Source organism: Haliotis rubra, unplaced genomic scaffold (genome assembly GCF_003918875.1).
Source record: "Haliotis rubra isolate DU_JTF1 unplaced genomic scaffold, ASM391887v1 Scf228, whole genome shotgun sequence".
Classification (NCBI taxonomy): domain Eukaryota; kingdom Metazoa; phylum Mollusca; class Gastropoda; order Lepetellida; family Haliotidae; genus Haliotis; species Haliotis rubra.
Window position 1 is genome coordinate 1126965 of NW_025766314.1, and position 16685 is coordinate 1143649.

The following is a 16685-nucleotide window of genomic DNA, read 5'->3' on the forward strand; positions in this document are numbered from 1 at the left end:
GTGTATTTTGCACTGTGGGTGAAAGTCTGGAAATAAATAAAGGAACACTTGTACTTTCATGTGTTCCCTTATTTGTTTCCATGAGTATATATGGCAGATGTTGTAATAACCAATGAAGATCTGGGTTAGAATTGGTCTTCAGCAACCCAAGATTGTTGTAAGAGGCGACTAACCGGATTGGTTGGTCAGACTTGCTGACTTGGTTGACACATGCCATCGTATCCCACTTGCGTAGATGGATGCTCATGCTGTTGATCACTGGATTGTCTGGTTGACTCGATTGAGGAGATTTCACTGTATAGAGACTGGTTTCATTACCATGTTGTAACAGTGTTATATGAATATGTTCATTCAAGTCAATATTTTCCTTATGGTCAACAAAACTAGGGCTTGACATAACAACATGAAATACATGTATTAATAAAATGTTTTATTCTCAATAAAACAATGGAATTCATATAAAATATATATGACAAGTCATTTTGCACAAGATAGATGTCATAAACATCTGCACCACTGTTTGCAGGCATGGAGGATTTCTTTGTATATGAAGATATTTAGATATATATCTGTATGTAAATGAAGATATGTTAATGTAATATATATGATAATGTAAATATAAATCTTTTATGTACATTTGTACATAATTTATGTAAAATACAGTGAATACTATCAAATTGTTTTTGTGACTTTCCCAGATTTTCCCTGAAATTATGAGCCTCATAATATATGACCTATGACATCATCTGACATGATACTGACCTGCATGGCCAATAGTCCGTTGGATGTGTAAACTATCTAATTAGGAACAGAGTGCCCTATATTTTCTGAGAATGAAAGGTGTATATCCAGGCATTAACAACAGGCTTTGTACATGATGAAACAGTTTCATGTTAAATAGCATAATTTGGTTGAACAGATAATTATTGTGATGAATAAAAGTATCACATGAGGACTGGAGGGTAGCCTAACGGGTAAAGTGTTCACTCGTCACACCGAAGGTCCGGGTTTGACTTCCCAGATGGGTACAATGTGTGAAGGCCATTTCTGGTGTACCCTGATGTGATACTGCTGGAATATTGCTACAAGCGGCATAAAACCATAGTCACTCACTACAATTTTAAGAGTTTGGTTGCAATTGTTAGACTGACTGACTGACTGACTGAGTTTGGTTTTACGCCGCTTTTAGCAATATTCCAGCAACGTCACGGCGGGGGACACCAGAAATGGGCTTAACACATTGTGCCCATGTGGGGATTCGAACCCGGGTCTTCGGCGTGACGAGCCAACGCTTTAACCATTAGGCTACCCCACCGCCCCTGCAATTGTTAGAAAAGTTTGAGCCGCAATGTCCAACATTTCAACTTTATCAGACTCTAAATAATCAGATAAGTGCAGGACAAACTAGTGGTTGAAAGCATGAGCAACAATCCAGCACGGTATGATGACATCACAATGTGACAGGGTTGACTGTAAAATGAGTACCACTAGTGAATATTTTACAAGATTCTATGAGTTGAACGAATCTAAAATACTTCTGTTAACCACAGTATTGACACCTTTAACAAATCTATCATGAGTCCAACAGTCATGATTTTGTTTCATGAAATATTTATGTGTGAATAAGATTGTCGGACAAGAGTGTGTGGTTTTCAATGTGTGAACATGGTCAGTTATGATGTGTGATAAGACATACAGAATGACCAACCCACTTGCATGGTGTTCACAAGATGGTGTCTGAAAACGTATCTAGATTCTATAATAATAATGATGTTAGGGGTTTTAGAACTGGCACTGCAGATTGGGAACTTGAAGATATGTCAAAGAGAAATGATGATTGTGTAAAAGATACCTGACGAGAAATAGTATCAAAACCTCAGCAGTAGTAGCTTTTCTGTTACTGTGATGGTTTGTGATAATGAATCATATTTAATATTTTCAATACGTATTGCATTATTATTTACAGGTGAATAATTTTGATGAATATTTACAGTGTGTATTATGTTGAAATATAATGTGAGCAAATCATCATATTTCTAATGTACAGCAGTGAAGAGCAATGCTGGAAAAGGCATGCTGAGTGCATTTCAGGCCTACAAACGATTCACCAGGTAACAAAGGGATGTCACATGTAGATAAGAATGCTAGGGAAGCTTAGCCAGGATCAATCTAATCCCACTCTGACTTGACAAAAGTTTTCCAACTGGGGCAGGGGGTAGAAGCATTCTGTATTTTCACTTCATATGGGGCAGTTGGGTAGCCTAGTGGGTAAATCATTGGTTAATCATGCTGGGTTCAGTTCCAATATGGGTTCCATGGATGTATTTTTGGTGCCTGCTAATATTATGACAGGAATATTTCTACAGCCGGTAGCACAAAAACAAACACCAAATATCTTGGTTCAATTCCCATGGGTACAGTGTGTGAAGCCCATTTCTGATGTCCTGCCATGCTATTGCTGGAATATTGCTAAAAGCAGCATAAAACCAAACTTACTCACTCACTCACTCAGTTCCAGGATAGAAAGTGTTTGTAAATGGTGTCACCTGCCATGATATAACTGGGTTTCTTGACATGATGTATTACTAATATGTCTATAGTGATTAGGATCAAATGCTCTTTTGAAAAGATTTTCAGTAATACTTTGTGTCAGGGATCATACACGCCTTTGCATCCTGACAAGTCTTAAGGGAGGCAACCCTGCACAGTGACATGCAGTGCCATAGGCCACTAGGCCACATGCTATCATTGTTAAGATTGAAAAGTTTAGAAAGAAGGAGTTAAATAATTTTGAAATCTTTTTATGATGTCATCAAGGTATATCCACAAATACAATTGAGCAAATTGTTTCATGATGTCAAGTCTTTAAAATATGAAACTTTAAAATGGAAACTTGAGGTACTCAAGAAATGTGAAGGTCATGTATCCTCTTACATCATATCATGTCACAGATATATCAAAACTCAAATATAAATTTATATTTTGTATGAACAAGAACCTACTTGATGCAAGATACCAAATGGTTGTATAATATCACAAACATGTGAAAGACAAAAACATATACAAGAGAATAAAAAATGGTGAGATGTTTGAAACAAAATTCATTCCATTTCTTGAATCTGTACATAAATTCAATCAAACACTTGGTGCTCTACACATACGTTGGGTATCAAATTGCTTTCCCAGACACTGAGATCAAATAACAATGCTTTGCACTTTTAGAGGTGGAACATTCTGTGATGATATTATGTCATGTGGGATGATTCTGAATTTGATCTATTTTAATCATGAGCATAAAAATATTAATTTAATATATATTATGCTCCCATTGAGAAATAAAGGTTTCATTTAAGCAGTTTGGCAAGCAATGAATAGGTAAAAGTAAACTGGATACTATATCTCTGTCGTAACAACATACCTTGTAAAGAAATATATTACAGGTGTTGATTTTCCTTGCTGATTTGTTTATATTTTTCCACCTGAATAAGCCTCTGATTCAAGAAATAAGAATTGATAGCATGAGAGAAAATGTCATGAAGCTGCTTTGTGTAAACTATACAGTTTTGTCTATATACATAAACGATAATGTGTGGATTTCTTTAGTAATACTTCTATTGTATATATGTGAACTATAGAGTATGTGTAAATAGTCTTCTATGAGTATGGTCAAAGAATGAGGAATTCTGTTAATACCTTTGACGCAAAGAATGGTATGCATGGCAGGGTTGCAAAGAATAGCAGGGTATCATTTAAGAAGGAAGGTGAGGGTTCCTTGGTAAACTCCTGATGACTGTAAGTGGGTATATCATATAAATGTACTCATCAAGATTTTCTTAAACGTGACAAGGTATGATAGATTTAATAAGTGATGTCACTATAAACAAATAGGTAGTAAACATTCTAAGCAAAGCTGAAAAGGCTCTTTCTGTTATTTCACTACCACGGTCATTAATTTGAAATGCTTATTAATCTTTAAAAAATGTCAACTGATTGGTACTAATTAAAGTGAAAATAGCTGACTCTAAAAGTTTGACTGTGAAATGTTCAGTTGATATTTCCTCACATCATGAGACAGACAGAGGAAGCAAGCCCTATAACGTTTTGTGACGAAACAAACCTGTAATTGAGAATTGCTTTTGGTCTTTTTATCCTGAGTTGAGTCATTTTGTGCGCTAGACCAAAAGTGCTCTATCAAAATTTTTAATACAGGATATGATTTTAAAATTTATTTTATATGGTAATATGAAGTAAGGTGTGTTTGATTCTATCCAGATAAATGTATGATCATGTTTGTTATCCAACCATGCGTAAACGTCTAAGGAATCTTATGAGCCAGAAGGAAGCAGTAGTATGTATGAGGAATATCTGAGGCCAATAGTCATGGTAACATGAGCATTTGTAGGTAGGTTATACTTTCATAAACCTAGTACCCTTGTTTCTACTACCAAACAGAAAATAAACTTCCACTAACTACAACAGGATATTACACATCCAATCTGTAAATGTGACATTTGTTATGGTGGAAACCTTGTGGCAATATAGATCAATCTAATTCTTTACCAAGTAAAGTGAAGCCAATAATGACAAGCTTTATGGATGAATAACTTCTTCATTTAGTGTCCAGCAATGATACAAGAATCTGTATCAAAAAGTCGCATCACCTAATAAAGAAGTTGTTCATCCATAGAGTTTGTCTTTATCTGACGCTCCAACTTCTAAAATTGCCACTCCAAGAAGTTATCCGCTGTCTAAAGTGAAACCTTTTTAAACAATGTGTTCATTCTTGATATCATACTGTTTTGAAGGATTCATCTAGGATGTTAACATATGTCTTATATGTTTCTATATAAAACATCAATGTGAGAAGTAATTATTCTTGGTAATCTTCTGAAAAAGGTATCAAAGGACAATAGCGGTGAAGATCTATATACGAATGGATGTCTGAAAATCAGTAGATCTGAAACTAATGGAGTTTTCTGATGTTGACTCATGAGGTGTCACAATGCATTTGCTAACAAAGGATATTATATTCTGCACATGATTTCAGAAATCACCTAAACCAAAGTATTAGTACCTTTTCAATGAATGAGGAAAAATGATTTTACATTGTGCGAAATTCGAAAGATTTGGAAGCAAGATTTGAGCAAGAAACAGGAACTGAATCATGCATGTGAAAGATCTTTAGGCATTTCCTTCTTTATGCAATCACACAAAGTGTCAAGGTAGGCAAGAATCTGTGAACAAGTTGCACCTTAGTTCTACTGCGGTATCTCTGATCTTGCTTCCCATTTGTGCAAACAACATTCAATGCAAACAAAATGAAGTTATGTATGGAAGTGATCTGTAGGCATTTCTTTGTTTCAACATTCACCCAAACTACAAAGTAACCAAGTATTTGTGAACAAGTTACACCTTTGGTTCTTTCATTCAACTGATCTTGCGTCGTCTTACCCACTTCTTCAAGTGCAACAGCCTTATGTATCAGCTGTCTAGGCATTTCTTTACCCCGAGTAGCACACATCCGCTCTTGCATAGCAGACAGATTGTCAGTCAGCAACTGTGTGTCCGTACAGAATATTTTACACACTGTCATATAAGGCATCTTTGCATCAGAGAGCTGTGTAGGTTGGCTCTGGCAGTGCCAAGTCTTTGAACAGTGGATCTGAGAGTGAGAAGTCCTTGTCTAGAAGTTCTACAGTTGACTGGAGGAAGGCTGGATCCAGGGAAAGTCCTGTGGTTTGATGGAGAGCTTCCTGAGGGAGGCTGAGAGGTTCGTTCATGATGGAGGTCTGGGTGCTGATTGACCGGAGTGAGCCTAACACCACTGTGAAATATTAACAGCATTTTAGACCAAGCGCCCATTGGGAACATAATAGAATTAAAGACAAAATCACTGGTTTTATAGTTATTCAACAGTATTAAAACGTTTTACAAAAGGAAAGTAAGAGGTTTTCTATGACCCACTTGCAATTTCAAATTGAAAGACATATCTACACTTTCCTTTGTTGCATTTGAAAGAATATGAATTTTAAGTTGACTTACATTGAGAACAAAATGAACAAAAATGGAGAATCTTTCTAACTTCAACAAAATCATATATCTATGCACAGCAACTTCGACGATTTGCTTACCATATGCCTTTTACTATCTATATTTATGTCACCAGAGAAAGACGGTTTGCCACAAAGTGTTATTTTCGTTCAAATATGTCAAAAATATTTCTGGATGAAATCGGCCCTTCTACACATTTAACAGTTTGCGAACAGGCGGTGTTGTAAGGTAAAAACATTACATGTATGGAACGACTGCCCTAACGAGTTTTATAAGTTTTACATATTTCGAAAATCACAATATGCCATGTTGGCCCAAGTGGAACCTTATTATATTTTATAATTTCTATGTCAGTTTCTTATCTATGTAAACAGTGAATACATCGTAACATGTGTTCTACATCTTATTGTTTTGTGGAATATTAGCGAGTTCTTGAAAGGCATTTAGAAGTTGGACGAACGTTTGGATAACAACTTCTTTTAATTCTTTATACCATGTTTCAGAGCTAATTCTTGTTCCTTCACCTGATGAAGGAGCAAGAATTAGCTCATTCACCTGATGAAGCATCAAGAGTTAGCTCATTCACCTGATGAAGCATCAAGAGTTAGCTCATTCACCTGATGAAGCATCAAGAGTTAGCTCATTCACCTGATGAAGCATCAAGAGTTAGCTCATTCACCTGATGAAGGAGCAAGAGTTAGCTCATTCACCTGATGAAGCATCAAGAGTTAGCTCATTCACCTGATGAAGCATCAAGAGTTAGCTCATTCACCTGATGAAGCATCAAGAGTTAGCTCATTCACCTGATGAAGCATCAAGAGTTAGCTCATTCACCTGATGAAGCATCAAGAGTTAGCTCATTCACCTGATGAAGCATCAAGAGTTAGCTCATTCACCTGATGAAGCATCAAGAGTTAGCTCATTCACCTGATGAAGCATCAAGAGTTAGCTCATTCACCTCATTCACCTGATGAAGCATCAAGAGTTAGCTCATTCACCTGATGAAGCTGATGAAGCTCATTCACCTGATGAAGCAAAGAGTTAGCTCATTCACCTGATGAAGCATCAAGAGTTAGCTCATTCACCTGATGAAGCATCAAGAGTTAGCTCATTCACCTGATGAAGCATCATTCACCTGATGAAGCATCAAGAGTTAGCTCATTCACCTGATGAAGCATCAAGAGTTAGCTCATTCACCTGATGAAGCATCAAGAGTTAGCTCATTCACCTGATGAAGCATCAAGAGTTAGCTCATTCACCTGATGAAGCATCAAGAGTTAGCTCATTCACCTGATGAAGGAGCAAGAGTTAGCTCATTCACCTGATGAAGCATCAAGAGTTAGCTCATTCACCTGATGAAGCATCAAGAGTTAGCTCATTCACCTGATGAAGCATCAAGAGTTAGCTCATTCACCTGATGAAGGAGCAAGAATTAGCTTGTCCTATAAAGAATAAAGAAGGAATATTATCCACTCAATTATTTATATTCGTCAAATTGGCATTATACGAATTCTGAAACTCCACTTTTGCAGAAGTTCTGCATGTAGTTTAATTGATTTGCGAGATGGATAAGGAAAACCTCATAGAATGGTTATTTCATTTAAAATGTGTGACGAACATGCAACTAAGGAAGACAATCTTTTTCAGAATAATGAATGTTTGTACGCCAGTATCAGCCATTGTCTCAGCTGCATAACGGAATCCTGCCAAGTATAATGTCTTGGTCTGGAAAACCAAGTTTGGGGACAATGACATAGCTAGTTTATTACCACCCGGCACCATTCAAACAATGACTGAGTGATATTTGGTAGATATTTTGGCAATATGTCCAGCAATGTAATGACGTGGAAGACCAGAAATAATCGGAACATAGCAGTCATGAAGCCAATCCAGACCTTAGGCGTAACACGTGAACGCTCTATCCAGTAAATTATTTGATTCAACTTCTGATGAACAAGGAACGCATGTACTGACCTGATCTAAGATTAGCTAGAGACAAGTTGGAGGCGGCCCAATCCATAACTGAGCGAAGAAAACCTTCCGTGGTTGTTGTTGAGACAAGACGGTTGTAGGATTCGAAGAGGGGGCGGCTTATGAAGCTGAACTGAGGGAGTTCAGGAAAGTATATTTTGTCAGTTCGGCAGTCTATAGTCATTTGTATAGTCGGCAGGTCATTTGTTAAAGATACAACCAACGCTTCCTGACAGCTACATTCATTTAGGACAGACTCTTTCTGAGGGGTCGCCCGTGATGTTTTCCCATTATCTGAATACACTTGAATAGGGCAATGTTACAATCATAACAAATCTTAAGCAGGGTATTCAAACAACCTTGTTCTGTTATCTAGGTATGGTTTCTACAAAGTGAGACATTAAAATACATACACCCATCAGAATGTACTTTCAAAGACACGCCTTCTGAATATATTTTCAGAGAGCTGCCTTAGAACTATCACATTTATAGCTTGGATGTGTAAACATGCTAAATTACGTTTACCGTTTAACTGTTTAGAAAAGGATGTGTTCTCATCCTCTTTGACAACCTGAAAAAGTATCGGTTTTCACCTGGTCGTTGTCGTATTTACATTACGAGACGATGGAGACAAACCGCACAGCTGCAGGTCGTGTGTTGGCCGTATCTGCTTACACATTTACAACACCCATCACATTCAGTAATAAACTCCCTCGTAAAATCCCCATATCAAATCGCTTTTATTCTGTTGAGGGTAAGCCTTGAAATACTAGTCACAAATACCTTTCCCCAAACCAACCCTGTTAAATACCATCGTGCTTACAGTTGGGGTTAATAAAAAACACACACCGTAGCTGACTACTATTGGGCTTGCGCTGGCTGTCACGGTTCGGGGTGTAAATCTAACGCTGATCTACTGGGGAAATGTGAAGAATGAAAGGATACAATCCAGAACTTCCAGCTGTCTCGGGTTCGACTCTGGATGTATTCACTAAGTCGCTCTTCCATGTTCACTTGAGGTGGCTCGAACAGGTTCCCGTCAGGCATAAAGGCTTGATATGCTCTGCAGCAGCAAATATACGCAAATATACATTGAGGTGAACGCCTATGTCATGGTGTATCAGTTTTGTGTGGGAGTAACGCTCAGATTAAGGTAGGGCGTGGATGTTTAGGAATGTCATTCAGGAATGTCATGTGTACGGTATCGTACGGACAAACTAAGGATCATAATTGGGGCGAATCTTGGATTCGATTGGTTGGTTTGTTTCACGCTGCACTCAGCAATATTCCAGCTATATGGCGTCAGTCTGTAAATAATCGAGTCTGGACCAGGCAATCCAGGGATCAACATCATGAGCATCCTTCAACGCAATTGTTTTACGATGGCATGTGTCAAACAAGTACGCGAGTCTGACCCCGCGATCCCGTTAGTCGCCTCTATCAAGAATGGGTTGCTGAACACCAATTCTAACCCGGATCTTCACAGGTCTCTTGATTCGAACCCACTCGTAGTTACTAACACTGGATATATCTGTATAGACCGATGTTAAGGTGTTGTTATTCACAGGAGGACAACAGAAATTGGCAACACACATTGTACCCACGTGGGCAATCGAACCCGGACGGGCGAGAGCTTTAACGAGGACGCTACCCCACCGGGTATGTAAATAATTGTATCTGGACCAGCAAACAAGAGAGATTATGTCCAATGTCTACGTCGCCGGGTTCGTTGCCCACAATAATCCAAAGTACCGAGCCTGATCATTGTCTCAAGAATGACAAAGCAATAGGGTAAGAGTTCCTCCCGTTCCCCCATCCCGAATAGTGTTTATAAATTAACATATACTAAAATTATTAACAAAACATAAGAGAACAATTACTAGAGAACTCACAAAAATGACTAAAAGTCCAAACTTTAAGTTAGGGTTAGGTTTAGGGTTGGGGGAACGGAAGGAACTCTTTCCAGCAACAGAAACAATATTATTTGTAGCTCTCCTGCAATTGTTTAAAAATTTTATTGGATCCGAACTTCCATGTAATGTAAATGAAGAATGGAAAAATATAAGGTTTCAAACAAGAGACATTCTCACATGATATTCAATATATTACACGTGGATACATGCCTAAATAGTGAAAATTGCACGAAGTAATAGAATCCCTGTTTGGAACTCGGCGAGCACACCAAAACTGGAGTCACCAAAGCATACAAAGCATACAGAGATTACGCTTCATGGGTCGTGTGGTTTCGGGAGGGATGTTGAAAATGTACATATTACATTACAGACGACGTAAGATTCGCCACGACCTAAGTTCGATGTTGAACAGACGACGTAAGATTCGCCACGGCAGGCGTTCACTTGGTTTTCAGTCTGGTGAGATAGAACGACCCATACAGACTCCGCTGCTTGGTAACACTGAGTCTATGTTCAGTACACCATGATTTAGCCCAAGGAATACTTACTCAATCTCAGCATTGAGGATATCCATTTCCTGCCGCAGAGCTGTGATCATCGTCTTCTGCTCCTCGCATTCGGCCTTCACCTTCCGGCTGTGCTCGGCAGCTGCAGACGACATCATATATAGATAGAACTTAAACTTAATGCTGTAAATACAGTTATGTGTAAATTACACACTTCAAAGTCGACCAAACACACGGCACAAGGTAGTATGGTAATTATTCCACTGCAAAAGGTGGGGTAAAACGGGAATTAAGAGAAGTTCAAGATTGTTGCCCTTATTTAGTGTCGTGAGTTTCGTGGCTCTTTGTACCAGTCCAAACTATTGGTGGTTTTATAGTTCTAGACCACTGAGATACCATGCCCTAGCTTAAGATCAATACCTTAGACATACACAGCATACTATTTCCTTGTTTTATTCCCCAAATATCGAGTGCCAGGCAAAGCAACAAGCAGCATCTTTTAACGTCTTCTGGTATGACATATGGGAGTCGACCCACAGACCTTCCCCTTACTCTATCCACTAGACCACGGAGGCCTTCTTTACAGGCGTATTGGTGAACAACGGTATGGTTTTACCTTTGAACAGAATATCGGACTTGCTGTCTCTTCCCACCGACGTTTCGCCATTCTTGGGGACAATGTTCTTTAACGTCTGGAAACCATTCTGTTAACAAAATTACAACTGTCATTTCTCTATTTCGAACTGTCTCAAACTAACTTATGGGGTACCGTTTTGGTCTTAACTATACTGAGCGGGACATGTTGTTTTAAGCCGCAATTACAAAACTACTGCAGCTATATCACAACAACATTTAAATAATTCGGCAAAGCAAACCAGTGGTTGACAGTATGACCAACGATCCAAGCGTGAGCTCATTGGGCGATCTGGGTACGACAGCGTACAACATCCAGTTCTCACCTGTATCTTTCCCCTTCGCCGGTGCTCGGCGTTGATGTGTGACTCCCTCTTGTGACGAGGGATGGGGTTCCGGGGACGTCCACATTTCCTCTTCACCTTCACCTGAGCGGCATCGCCAACGGGCCCCTTGGAAGGGGGACACACTACAGAGGGTGGAATTGGACCCTGAAAAAAAAATATATACGTTATATTTGATTTCCTGAAATGTGAGACCACATAGCTCAATGGACATTAAAATACCAAAGAATCACATAGAAGAATCTCCCTTATTCCTCATTTTGGGACAATAAAGCCGTAATAATGCAGGCATATTCCTGAAAGCAGTGTAAAGCCATTTACCAGTCACCATAGTGAGTATAAGAGTACATCTTGTATGGTGTAGTGTCATGTCCTATCGCATCCTAAGGGCCGTAATATTGCAGGAATATTCCTGAAAGCTGCGTAAAGCCATTTACCAGTCAACATAGTGAGTACATCATGTATGGTATAGTATCATGTCCTATCGCATAACTAGGCTGTTCCCACACATTATATAGATATCAGAAAATATATAACGTTTGTACCAGTTCTTCTTATTTCCTGGAAACAAGTGAGCGCTTGAACTAACCCGGCCTTGTAAATCAGACCACTGGTTAAGTTAACCTTCGTAAATGTCAGCCAGGACTATTTTCCCATATTCTCTTATCTAACTTAAGACAATTTTTTGCCAATATTTCAAAATCTCCTCGAAGCTCTTGACATCGGTTGGGATTTGTATGACAAGCTACGTTACAGGACAAAGCGAAGCGGTCTTCCCAACAACCGACAATGAATAATTGGCTTGAAGAGATCCCCAGGACCAGTAACTGGCTTACTGTACAGGTTACACTTCAAATTCGATCACTCAGTACGCTTACTCGTGTTTATAAATGTCCTCGTTACAAGTGGTCTGTCGAATCTGTAGTGTCCAACAGTAAATGTGCACTTACTTGAGCACGTGACCCCTGAGTGTAATAACCCTTCAGAAACATGGATAAAACTGCTCGTTGAGCAATCATTTATTAAATGATCATTTTCTAAGCAAACTGGACTGTGGAACATATTTATACATTTCATACACACAGATATTTAGTCTAATTTGATAGGGTATATGTAATGCTACCAAGGACGACTTTTCAATTTTCGTCAGGAATGGAAGGTCGTTCAGTTCAAGGGTCGTTCAGTTTTATGGGGGTCAACGATCGGAGCCAGTGCTATCTTAAGCTCTTCGGTACCTTACCTTGAAGATATTATCCGATCTTAACTTGTCAAGCATAGGTATGATGAAAAACAGCCTCAGAAGGCATTATTGCTATCCACATTGGTTCTCATTTGTGTATTCGCTAGACACTTTGAACACAACATATATGTCAATTGTTCAGCTGTTACCCGTTCAAACATGAGAGACCCGTGAAGATCCAGTTTAGAATTGGTCTTCAGTAACCCATGCTTGTCGTAAGAGGCGACTACTTGGGATCGGGTGGTCAAGCTCGCTGACTTGGTTGACACATGTCATCGTATCCCATTTGCGTAGATCGATGATCATGCTGCTAATCACTGGATTGTCTGGACCAGACTCGATTATTTACAGACTGCCGCTATATAGCTGGAATATTGCCGAGTGTAGCGTTAATCAACAAACCAAGCGAATCAAACATGAGTCAAATCTTGATTCAAGAATAAAATGCAAAAGAATCAAGTTGTTACAATGCGTGATTTTGCTAATTGCTGCTCATGTAATCGACCCCTTGTTTGCTTTACCATGATACACTCACCGTAGAACAAGACGTGACAATGGTTGTTTCTGGCTTGTTGATTTACGAACTAATCATAACTCAAGTAAGCTATAGCTATCATACACGTTATTAATAGAGTCAGTGTTCAAATATTTCATTTTACAAAATTAAAACGGAACGAAATTTGTTCACAATACATTTTTCCATTAGACATTTTTTGTATCTTTTTATAGATGGAAAGTTACTGGGGGATCCTTATGGTAATGACCCAAGGTAAACCTCTGTCAACAAACGCGATACCATCAGTAGCGAGAGTCTACGGATCTCTTTAAAATACCCCAGGTTTAAAGCCCGCTGGTGTAGATTATATAACCTTTGTACACCCTTTGATATACGGCCACAGCCTCCCGCTTGTGAATGGTAAAGGTGGGAGATCGGTTACCGGTTGTTGAGTATCAGTTTCGCATCATTTTGTGACTGTATAGTAGGCTGGGTAAAGATTAGCCATAAAGTTGAAGATTTGATTTGATTGTTACGAGTGTGGTTTTAAATCTTTTAAGGTAAAAACATTGTATTGAAACTTTGTTGTTATATGTATCAAACTTCGAATAAATGACATACTTATATTACATTACATAATTTTTAACTTCGCAATATAACACAGCGAGATTTGCAGTAGTAAGAACACGTCATAAACTTTATATTATTCTATATGATCTTTCTGCATCAGATGACCTTGTAAATGTGTGCCTGAACAAGACATTATATTCCAAACTGCAAAATGTGGTAAGAGTGCTTCTTCCAGCAATATTACGACGGGGGACACCAGAAATGGGCTTCGCATAAGACACCCATGTGCAATCGAACCCGGGTCTCCGACGCTTTAACCACTTGGCTACCCCGAGAGCTTCTGTAAGCCGAATAGACGAATAAAAGCAAGAGAGCCCACTTACCAATAGTATCTAGATTTGATAGTGGACCCCTTTGCTCGTTCAGATAACCATTGTATCAAATACTATGACCACACTTGTTGCGTAAAACAACATTAATTTTATCACTAGTACAATGGAACAAGACATATTGGAAATTAACTCTAAGGGAACGTTTTGGGTATACAAGTTACACATGTAGGTCAGGTTATTGTTAAACTTATTAAGACATTGTCTGATTGAAAAAAGACCCGTGGAGATCCAGGGTAGAATGGGTCTTTAGCAACCCATGCTTGCTACAAAAGGCGACTATGCTTAGGCGACTAACGGGATCGGGTGGTCAGACTCGCTGACTTGGTTGACACATGTCATCGGTTCCCAATTGCGCAGATCGATGCTCCTGCTGTTGATCACTGGATTGTCTGGTCCAGACTCGATTATTTACAGACCGCCGCCATATAGCTGGAATATTGCTGAGTGCGGCGTAAAACTAAACCCACCCACTCATTCACTGATTGAAAAACTATAATGGTATCAGTGACTCGTAATCGATTATGAAAACACGTTGGGCCGGAATTTCCAGTGAATTTTCCAGAAATTATAAATATATTACTCAATCGAGTTGGGCGTTATGTCTCTTTGAACAGTATTCCAACTGTATCACGACGTTCCAGCTTATGTCGAAAGAAAGCCCAAAGTGATACAGCTCTTGGACGTTTGAAACCCACGAACAGCATGGTGCTGAAAAACAGGATTCGAACACATTCTGGGACGTGACTTTCAATAACGAATTGCGGTGGCAGTTAATGTCCTTGTACATATGTAAATGTTACGAATAGAATCCTTCGGCAGAAAATATGCAACCATTTCCGATAACATTGGCATGTCTGATGAATGTGAGACGCCCAAAAAAGCAAATGCCGAAAATCGCTGATTCAGCAATATTACGTTTGCATTGCACCAGCTAAGTGTAGAACGGTTTGATGTTACATCTGGTTTTATATGTATATATTTCAACATTGCTTTTTCCTCCCCAATGCCTTACAATCCGCACCTGACAACGTATTAATTACTCGAGTTTAGAAAACACTTGACACGAAATGTGTACCCGAAACCTAAAAGATTTAAAATTATACTCTTGTAATTCCCACCACATAACGTGATGCAGGAACATGTGATATGGGCACGGTTCTCTGCTGTTTATCCATGCAAACCAGTTCTAATCTGAGGTGAACGACCGATACGCTTCTCTTAATGACGAAACTCAGCAGACTCTCGTTTTGGTGCGTCAAATTTCTACATATGTTGCCAGAAATACTACCTACATATCACAGTAGGGCAGTGCATGTTTTCCCATTCCACGAACACCGGGTGTCATCAATGATGTTTAGTGATTCTTACATAGTATTTTCTAATTGTAAATGGTTTGCCTCTAGCGTCAACGGTATTTTTTTTGAGAAAACACGAAATTTTATGCACCCAATTAGCCTTGAAGAGTCGTTGCGAAACAATAAAAAAGTTGTTAAAGATCCATAAAAGTTAATGTCTTCATATCACAAGCAGCGGTTTGCTAGAACCGTTCTTACACACTATGCAGGATATAATTTCAGTTGGGATACGGTTGCGTGAAAAAGCGGAATTTAAATACCGTGTATTATGACTTAAATAGGTGAGTAGAACCAGCAATAGAACCTTCAGCAATATTCCAGCGACATCACGGCGTAAATGATAAAACATACGCCTGGTGAACCAGAGGTTGATAGTATGAGAAACAACGAAGGCGATAGGGTTACCATGACATGCGTGTCAAACATTTGATACTTGATAGTCGGTTTGCATAAAAAGCATTGTCTACTTGAGGCCATTTCTCCTTGGAACCCCATCGTTTGAAATTAAACGAATTGAAATGAATTATTATGAACACTAAGTCTAAGTCTCGTAATCAGTCCTTGATGACTAGCTCACGAAACGGACCAATAGATTGGAACTCCATCGAAAAATCCAAAAACTACATAATGCTATTTTTAGATACCTATGCTCTATATTTCAATATTTGCTTCTTTATATATACCTACGCTCTCTATATAAATATTTGCTTCTTATATACTTACTTATGTTCTATATTTAAAAGTTTGCTTTTGATATACTTTGCAAGATGCGCGATAAGCATGCAGCTGAATCACCCCGGTGTGTTCACGCACTAGGTGATTGAACCTGTCAAACTACTTAGTACGTTGCAAGACTGAGACATCGTTAAATCTAATCAAATCAACACCTACACGTCATCACATTATCCATGTCTAGCCCTTGCATACCAGAACAGCCATAAACATATCTCACTGAATGGGCGGGTGTGATGCAGGCTCACCAACCATCATTACCTAGTTAAATAACTCCAGAACTACAGCCCCATCTAAAATCAGGTTCTACTCATGGCCTCTCGTGCGTGACATCTCATCGTTCTGGTCATTAATCAATTTATTATACTAATCTTACAACATCGTTGATGATGCTATCACCGGCTTTATACCCAAGTGATAAAGAGTGTTGTGTTTCTGTACTGTGTTGGACTCGATGTGTAACGTCAAACCTGAAGACAGCG

At 38.8% G+C, this 16685-nt stretch overlaps 1 protein-coding gene across 3 annotated transcripts in view; it reads right to left on the reverse strand.

Moving 5' to 3' along the window:
* Positions 1 to 415: 415 nt before the first annotated feature.
* Positions 416 to 16685, reverse strand: part of LOC124277836 (MLX-interacting protein-like) — an 82605-nt gene continuing 66335 nt past the window's right edge. For all 3 annotated transcript variants that reach the window (XM_046713550.1, XM_046713548.1, XM_046713549.1), the window contains exons 2-7: positions 11401 to 11565; positions 11058 to 11145; positions 10484 to 10583; positions 8968 to 9085; positions 8026 to 8155; positions 416 to 5824 (exon numbers count right to left, since the gene is read on the reverse strand). In XM_046713550.1, the coding sequence (XP_046569506.1) occupies positions 5610 to 5824; positions 8026 to 8155; positions 8968 to 9085; positions 10484 to 10583; positions 11058 to 11145; positions 11401 to 11565 (816 nt within the window). In that variant the 3' untranslated portion in view covers positions 416 to 5609. The remainder of the gene's footprint in view (positions 5825 to 8025; positions 8156 to 8967; positions 9086 to 10483; positions 10584 to 11057; positions 11146 to 11400; positions 11566 to 16685) is intronic.